We start from the raw sequence: 8,874 nt of genomic DNA on the forward strand, positions 1-8,874 counted from the left end.
TAATGGGTCTTTTTTTTTTTTTCCCCACCTCCTGTCTTGTCTTATTTGCTGTTAATTTGTGTAGTGAGCTGTTTTGATCACCAGGTAAAAATTCCTTTTAAAAATCCCAGGGAAAGTGCTTTAGTTCTGGCTGAGCAGGTGAATTTTTCATGGCTTTTACAAGACTCCTTTGACAGCCCTGCTGGTCTCGGAGATTTCATTGGCTTGGCAGGAATTACTTGCACTGACTAAACATGAAAAACCATTTGCACTGCTGGAGCTGGAGTCTGAGCTCTGGTTTTGAGCTGGGAATGCATTTCAGACCTGCTGAGTCGTTCTTGGTTTGTGTGCAGGGACTGGCCAGGATTTAGAGAAGTGCCCAGATAACATTTTTTGAAAGACACTTTTAATATTACTATTAAAACATAATTTGCAGCAGCATCTGAAGTGGTTTTAAGCTTTACAAATTTGATGACCTGCTAAAGACAAAATGAAGGAGAGGAGAAACTGAAAATTAAATATTTTCAGTATACAAAAGTCCAGTGCTTCAAATCCAAAGCTATGGATAAAATATTAGGTGGTTTTGGAAGAGCTGCCACTAAGACAAAAACCTGATCCTCCCCCTGGTTTGTATCTATTCTTTAGGGTGCTATTCCTTGCTTTAACTGGTGTCTTAAGAGAGAAATTCCTTATTGTGAAGTTTTATTGTAGAAATATTTGCTTCAGAACGACTGAGTTTATTATTCTCTTGGCCATAAAGAACCAAAAGATAAATTGCACAAATGGTTTAATGGAGTCCCACATTATTTTGGGGGCTCTTAACAAGTGATGTGGGAAGCCTTGAGTATCTTACAACTTGGAATTAAATTTCCTATACATTTTTAAGCCTCTGGAATGGAGGTGCAGTTCATTTGCAGTCAGGCTTGCCAGCTCTGAGGCACTGGGAGGATTGCTGGTCTAAAGTGCCCTTTGGCAAGCAAGTCATCCCTCCTTCCATTTATTTCTATTACTTTGACAAAGATAATAATTTCTGGCTTTCAGAGTGTGTGTAATAATGAGGTGGAGAAATTGTCCTCCTGTAGAAAGCCATAAACCTGGTACTGTAAAAATGATCAGTGTTGCCATTGATAATTTTGGTATTTTCAGAGGAGAAATGTCTGAAAGTCAAGTAGGAGCATGGCAGGGATGCTGCTGCAAAATACATTTTAGTAGTGATACAAAATAAATCAAAAATACTTGGATTTAAAGCATAACAAAATGCTGTGGCAGAAGATCCTGCTGCTTTTGACAGCGTGCTTAGAAAATATTGAGGTGTTTTTGAAGCCCCTCTCAATCAGGAGGTCTCAGAGTGTACAGCTGTGCTTGCACATGTGGATAAGAACATTAGGATCAACTCCAGGCTGCAGGAATTTAGTTCATCTGCATTAATAGCCTGAAACTGCTCATCACTGCCAGGCCATTTGCTCCGTGAAGATTTAATAGACCTTGCCAGGGATTAAGTTAAATGTGGCAGGCAGTTATTTTCTAAAGGAGGAACCTGCACAGGGGAGAAAAACCTCAATTAGGCAAAAATATCCTGGCTCTCTGTATTCTGGGGAGTTGGAAAGTGTCAGAACTTGGATTTGTAAGGTTTAGAGCAAGCCAGACTGGAGGAAAACTGCAGTGGCCATCAAGTTCTTATATAATACCAACCCCATTAAAAATAGATATAACCTGATAGATACTCATCAGTAATTAATTTCAGAACCACCAAAAGGCACCAAAACAAATCAGGAACAGTTGAAGGAAATATTGAGGAGCGGGCTGATAGTTTCCTTTGGCTGTTTGCTTTTTTAGCACTTTGTCAGCAAAACTCTCCCTGGTCTTTTAGGCTGTGACATCAGAGGGATTAACACGTGTTGTCACACACAGAAGTAGCTGCAGACATGGCCTGGTTGTTGCACAAGACCTAAAAGAAATAGGGGAAACATCCTCATTTTTAGGGTCCTGCTTTTGCATCGCATGCTTTGTGTTGAAAGGAAGGCTTGTTGTCATTCTGGCTTTTCATACTTGCTTAGATTCCCTCAAAAGTTCAAAAAAAAATAAAATAGGATTTAGTGTGGCCCATTTGAAGCAGGACAGAGCAGGATCCAAGAAGGAACTGGGTGTTTGTTGTTGGAGACTGGCACAGCTTGTAGCAACACATGTGGCTTCACTGGGCTAAAAGTTTTCTGTTGTTCAGTTTCTTCCTTTTTGGGAATTTTGTACCTTATTTGCTTCTGATTCAAGGAATGAAGAATTCCGTGGCAGTGTTGGGGAACTCACAGGATGGTGGTGATCCAGAACAGATTGGCCTCAAGGGCAGAGGCAAAATGGGTTATTTTAGCACAAGAAAGTGGCTTCAGCAAAAATTTGATGCTCGAGCAGCCTCAGTTTTGTCAGCTGTGATGTGTTTATTGACTCTGGAGTGCACGGGCAGAGTTTGTGCTTCCCTCTGACTGCTCTGTGAGCAATTTCCAGAAGAGTAGCATGGTGAGGTTAGCCAGGTATAAGGCCAAAGAATTTTTTTTGGATGGTGGAAATAAAAATGGCTCGTAACACCTTTGAAAAGTGTATCTCAGGAAATCCTAAATTGTATGAAAATTATAAATTTGATCTTTGAAACTGGTCTGTTTGACAAAACAAAAGATGAAATACTGCTTTTCTCTATGTAGTATCTGTTACATTGTCAAATTAGGGAAGATAAACTGTCTAATTATGGTTGTTTATAGACTTTCCTGCCAAACCAAACTACACAAAAGCAAGGTAAGATCATCAGCTATTTGCAAGATAAATATATATATTTTTTAGAAGGGGGAGGGAATATATTTACAGACTGAGTTGTAGTGAAATCTTCAAATGCAGATGGTGACTTGATGGAGGTGCACATCCTGTACCTGGTGTTAAATATTCCTTTTTTTCATCCTAGTTTCCACTGGCTCACTTGCTCAGCAGTATGCCCACCCTAATGCTACCCTGCACCCGCATCCTCCTCATCCTCAGCCTTCTGCCACCCCAACTGGCCAGCAGCAAAGCCAACATGCTGGAAGCCACCCTGCTCCAAGCCCCGTGCAGGTAACACAGCCCAGGGCCTGAGTGGCTGCAAATTGTCTTCAAGGGATTGCAGCTGACAAGTGCTTGATGTTGATGTATCGATTTCTCTGAGAGGAAAAAGGGGAGGATGGAGCAGAGTGCAAGCACTCGTTTCTCCCTGTTCACAGGGGATGGGGGATGTTTCAGTTTAAGGATTAAGGAAGGATCATAATTGTGTCAGTGCTTTCATATGGGTGAAGTGGAAATAGCAGATAAATGCTGGGGAGTGTTTGATTGGATTTTGTCAAAGCGGCTGAAAACAAAGTGGTCCTTGGAATAGTGCTGCATTCCTTAATTCCCTCCTGGGAATAGCTCTGGCTGCAGCTGGGCACTCCCAGCTCCAGGTTCTGCCTGGCTTTACCTGGCAGTCTGGGTTCTTTCTGCCAGCACAAGCTGAGCCTGGTGGGGTTGTAAAGAGTTTCCCACAAGTACAGGTAATCTTAGATTCGCCATTTACAGCCTCAGAATTAAGAGCAGTTTCCCACCCCTTTCTCCTTAACAGCATCAGTGTAATTCCTCAGCCCTAATCTAAATAATCTCTGTGTTTTCTTGCAGCACCACCAGCACCAGGCTGCCCAGGCCCTGCACCTGGCCAACCCCCAGCAGCAGTCGGCGATTTACCACGCAGGTCTAGCTCCAACCCCTCCTTCCATGACGCCAGGCTCCAACACGCAGTCTCCACAAAACAATTTTCCTACAGCACAACAAACAGTCTTCACCATTCATCCCTCCCATGTTCAACCTGCATATACCAATCCGCCACACATGGCCCATGTCCCCCAGGTAAACACAGTTTAACAACCTTCAAGACTAAATGTCTTAATGCCACAAAAGTTAGGACAGTCGGGCCTGCTGAAGTGATTGGCAATCTGTCACCTCTCAGCACAGACTTACCTGTTGTTGTTATTTAGGTTTCTGTCTGTACATTGCCTTTATTTAGAATTTGACAAGGTGTACTTGGACCTCAGCTTCCAACACCTAGTGCATCTGCAACTGTAGTTTAATGAAGACATCTTAAGCTGGCACTGCTACTGAAATAAATTGAGCTCTCTTCCCAGTTCCTGGCTCCCATCCTTGTCCCTGCCCCACCACTCTGCTCACAGAACTGCTTGGCCGTGGAGCAGACCAGGCTGGGGACACCATTCAGCTGAAATGTGCCTCCCCTACCCCCTTTTTAGGCTATTTCTTGGTCAAATCAGTTCCCTGCTCAGTCAGGTGCCTGATCCCAGGAAGAGCTGGCATACAGAAAGGTTGGAGGTGGGAGGTGAGTGCAGAAAGGCTGAATTGCTGCTTTTGGTGGCAGTTTCAGGCTCTGCATCGCAGACAAATTTTATACAAATACATCCAGAAAAGGACATGGATTTCCAGGGAGTAGCAAGGCAGTGCAAGGGAGAGAGAAGAGAGTTCAGGTGACTGCAGGACAATCCTTGCAGAAAGAAGCCTCTGTGTGTGTGCTGTGTGTGTGGTTCTAAATGAACTGCTTGTGCTGAAGAGCCCCAAAGATTGTTGGGCAACCTGAAACAACAGTCTTTGCTTCAGAATCAGAAACCCACTTCTCTTAACTGCTCTCTTGTGGTCAGCTCCCTGAGAAAAAGGATTTGGGGAAGGGAAGCACATGATAGATTAATCAAGAGCTCCGTGTAAAGCAGTGTGACACAGATTTTCTGATGTTTACTAAATCTCCTGGATTTAGTGTCCTTTGTCAAGGAATGGGCAGTTCAATCAGTAATTTGCCTGCACAATTTTTTCTTCAGACCAACAACTTGGTGTCTGGCTTCTGCCTTCTCCTGCAGGTTAACAATAGTTTGGGATAAGGTGACTAACTGTGATTAGGGATGTTAATCTGACAGGTGTCCAGTCCCTTGCTGAATTCTGATAAAATCTTTGCTTTGGTCCCTGGGACAGTCAGATAAGCCAATAAATCAATAGTTCTGTAGGAATCATTTTACTGATGTTGAGTTTTTAGCTTTTTGATTCTCTTAGGCTTTTGATTACTCTGCTTTTTTTGGGGGGGAGGATGAGGAGAGGGTGGCCAGAGCTGATGATTGCTGTGGCATCTTGGCACGTCCTCCCCTTCTCTGGTTTCTGCCAGAAACAAGACTCCTGCTCTGCTCTGGTGTGAAGGCACTGCTGTGAATGCCTGGGTTGTGTTTAGAGCTTCTCAGAGGGGTCTTGGCTTAGTGGCATGTCCAGTGCTGTGATTTGAAACTTGAAACATTTGCTTGAAGGCCATGAGAGGGTAAAGCTGTGCCTGAATTGTGCCCTGGCCAGGCCAGGGCTGCAGGATGTGACCATTGCCTTCCTTTCTGTGTGCCAAGCAAACCAAATTAAACAAATCAGATGCAACTTTGAGTCAGAGCTGACTGCTCAGACAGCATTTTTAGCAATCACAGACAAACCCTGCCTTGCCCTTGATTTTAACTTGTGCAGTCTCTTCTGCATTTTTTTTAGAACGAAAGCTGCAATTTGTGATATTTACACCAAACTAATTGACTTTCCCAATGAAGTAGTTCCCTCAAAAATCTCTAGTGAAGGCATAACTACAGTTCTGTCAGAAATTTTAAATGCATTTAATTATTCCATCGTGGGGAAACTAATCACTGGATTTAATAGTTTTTTAGCAGCCTCATTCCCAACTTCTAAAAACACAATTCTGAAATACCACGTAGTAACAATTTCAGTTAGGCCAACACAGGGGATCAATCCAATTTCCCTTCAGGTTATCAGATGAATCTTGAGCTGGTAGATATCTCACTTGAGAACCAGTACTTTAAAATTCATTAGAGTGTGCTGTCAGCTGCCAATTTGCAAAATGTTTGAGCCACAGCAGAAAAATTTTATCCACTGTGTGTATTGACTCCAGCTGCTCTATGAATAGCTGCTTTATAGTGATGGCTTCTACAATAGCATGTTTGTCAAAGTCAACGTGGAGCCAGTCCTGGGAGGTATTTCTGTTCCACAGCCTGATCTCCTAAAGCTTTTTTAGAGCAAGAGTGAGATTTGAATTGCAGTTCCTGCCTTTAAAGGCTTCTGGGGTGCTACTAACACGTGCAAGTCTGATCAAAGAGTTTGGGGAATGTCTGTGATGAGTAAAGTAACCCTTTTTGTCTTTAAGAAATAAAATTCTAGCCACTACCTGCTATCTGTCTTTACTGGCATGGGAGACCTGTGAGGCTGCAGTTCTGGGATATGGTAGAAGGACAAAGCAAACCTTAGGTACAAATGATGGGGTTTTGGGGCTTTTTTTTCCCAGGAGAAATCCACTGAGAGCTCTGAGTTCCTTTGTGCTTTTAAGAAATGAATGTTTGCTAGGTTTTTAAATAAAATAAATCGATTGATGACCTCTAGAGACATGAACTGCTCTGAGCTAAAGAACCCACCAAGTTCCTGAACTTGTTTGCCAGGGGTGATCAGCCCTGGGAAGGATTAATCTCCTTTTCCACTGAGACAGCCCTGATTGCTCAGATTACACAAGAACTGCGATGAGCTGAACTGGAAGCAGAACAAAGCTGCCCTGAGAGTGTGAAGGGGTGAAATCACTCATGTCAGGAGGACTTGGCTGAGCACTGTGTGGGCACAGGTCACTGGAGAGGACAGGGAGGTTCCCAGGGCAGGGAGCCAGGAGAGAACGTGGGGTTGTGCAAGGAGAGAGCTGGGGAAGGGCTGCCAGACTCCCAGTGCCTGTGCAGTTCCTATCTGTACCCTCTAGGAAGTGCTTTGATCTGGGTGACTAACAGAAATGTTTTGAAGATTTGTTGCTGAATTGTTATTTTTTTTTAAATATCCCCTGTTTAATGCTGGCAAAATGGCTAAAATTGAGAACACAACTCAGAGCCAGCAGTAAAGACTTGAGCGCTTTTTTTAATTATGATTTTTCCTTTTTGTTGTTATTATTATTTTTTTTTATGTTACAACTTCTGCCTTAACCCCTAACCTAGTTAAAAAATTTAAAATTAAAAAAAAAATCAAAGAAATGAAGATGCTGACGGAGCAAACTTTCGCCAGTCATGTGGCCAGGAGTTGCTGCCTCCTTGTGACCATGATACTAAAGAGCTCTTTGTTTCAGGCTCATGTACAGTCAGGAATGGTTCCTTCTCACCCAACTGCCCATGCTCCAATGATGCTAATGACGACACAGCCTCCCGGTGGTCCCCAAGCCGCCCTCGCTCAAAGTGCACTACAGCCCATTCCAGTCTCGACAACAACACATTTCCCCTATATGACCCACCCTTCAGGTGAGGAGTGTGTGCCTGGGAGACCTGCACCCTAACTGAGCCAGGTCGAGGAGTGAGGACTGGGAGAAAACCAGATTTGGGGAAAAAAAAAATAAATTAAAAAAAAAATACGACAAAGAAAAGCGACCGACCTTAAGATGTCCTTGTGTTTCACAGCTGTGCTTTGGCAGCCTGGAGGAGCGTAGGTTTAGCTGAGATGTACCTAATTCAGGGAATATTCTTGATTTTTCTCTAGCTGGAGTAGGGAAGAGGAGAGGAGTGAGCCACTGGCACTGTGGGACTGAGTTTTCCGTGGATTTGCCGTGGGGGATGGACTGTGTGTAGTTTAAATGATCAGAGGTTTGATTAAATCTTGAGGGCAGCAGTGAAATGTTGTGTGTGGGGGTAGGGCTGCTAGGCTGCTGTTAAAGTAAAGTGACAACTGAAAGCTAAACTTTAATTCAGAGTAACATTCTGCAGCTTTGCTTTGGGGGAAAAGTAGGAGTTGTGTGACTTCTTTGCGCTTTAAATTTAACCTTATTTAGGTTTCTTTGATTATTCGAGTTCAAACAGCCTCTGAACTTGTGTAGTGATTTAGTTTTACCTGGTGTTTCTTGGGGGATGTGTGAGCAGAACAAAGCTGCTTTCTGAGGGCTTAGGTAGGAAAGAGCAAAAAAAAAAAAAACCATCCCAAGGACATCTTGATGTGCAGGGTTTTGTTTTGTTCTCTAAAAAAAAAAAAGAAAAAGAGAAAAAAAATAAAAATAAAAGAAAGTTGAGCTCAGTAGTTGTCCTGTGACCACTTTACTAGCAAACTGTTGTGTGGCTTGCCAATTTATTATTTACATTTGAACTTTTTTTTTACAGTACAAGCCCACCACCAACAGCAGTTGTAAGGCTCATCTGGAATAACTGAAAGGCTGGATACCTTTTGTAGGCCAAATACCCTCCTTCTACTGCTTCTGCCAACTGGAAGCACAGAAAACTAGAATTTCATTTTATTTTGTTTAAAAAAAAAAAAATTTGATTTCTTGTAACATCCACTAGGAATGCTAACAGTTCATCTTGCAGTGGGAGAGATTCGGACTGAGTAGAGGCATTTAGGAACTTGTGGGCTATTCCATAATTCCATGCACTGTATCTGAGTCCTGCAAGTGCCCCAACTCTGCTTGCTGAAAACTGGAAGTTATTTATTTTTTAATGACCCTTCAAAGTTATGAACTCGTCAGCTAGCAAAAGAAGTAACAAGAGTGATTCTTGCTGCTATTATCACTAAAAATCAAGACTTGGAGATCCCTTTTACTTCTAACTAAACTTGAAACAGGTTCAGTAAAAAAAAAAAATTCTAATCGTCAAACGGATGAGTTATTATTTATAAATCACGTTTGATGAGATAATCACTATCGTGAGACAGTGATGTAACTTTTAAGTTAAGAAAACTTTTACTTTGTAGATAATATAAAATAAAAACTTAAAAAAAAAATTAAAAAATAAAAAAAGTTTTAAAAACTGACCCTCCTCGGTGTTTGTGTGGTGATTTTGGGGTCTCTTCCCATATTGGCTGCTCCAG

General features: G+C 42.4%; 1 protein-coding gene across 14 annotated transcripts in view; it reads left to right on the forward strand.

Annotated features, from left to right (window-relative positions):
• Positions 1–8,817, forward strand: part of ATXN2 (ataxin 2) — a 49,322-nt gene extending 40,505 nt beyond the window's left edge. For 12 of the 14 annotated variants that reach the window (XM_064392400.1, XM_064392403.1, XM_064392401.1 and 9 more), the window contains 3 exons: positions 2,927–3,072; positions 3,646–3,873; positions 7,157–8,817. In XM_064392400.1, coding sequence (XP_064248470.1) covers positions 2,927–3,072; positions 3,646–3,873; positions 7,157–7,360 — 578 coding nt within the window. In that variant the 3' untranslated portion in view covers positions 7,361–8,817. The remainder of the gene's footprint in view (positions 1–2,926; positions 3,073–3,645; positions 3,874–7,156) is intronic. The other 2 variants (XM_064392397.1, XM_064392399.1) reach the window with 1 other exon arrangement.
• Positions 8,818–8,874: the final 57 nt, after the last annotated feature.

Source organism: Passer domesticus, chromosome 17 (assembly GCF_036417665.1).
Source record: "Passer domesticus isolate bPasDom1 chromosome 17, bPasDom1.hap1, whole genome shotgun sequence".
NCBI classification, from domain to species: domain Eukaryota; kingdom Metazoa; phylum Chordata; class Aves; order Passeriformes; family Passeridae; genus Passer; species Passer domesticus.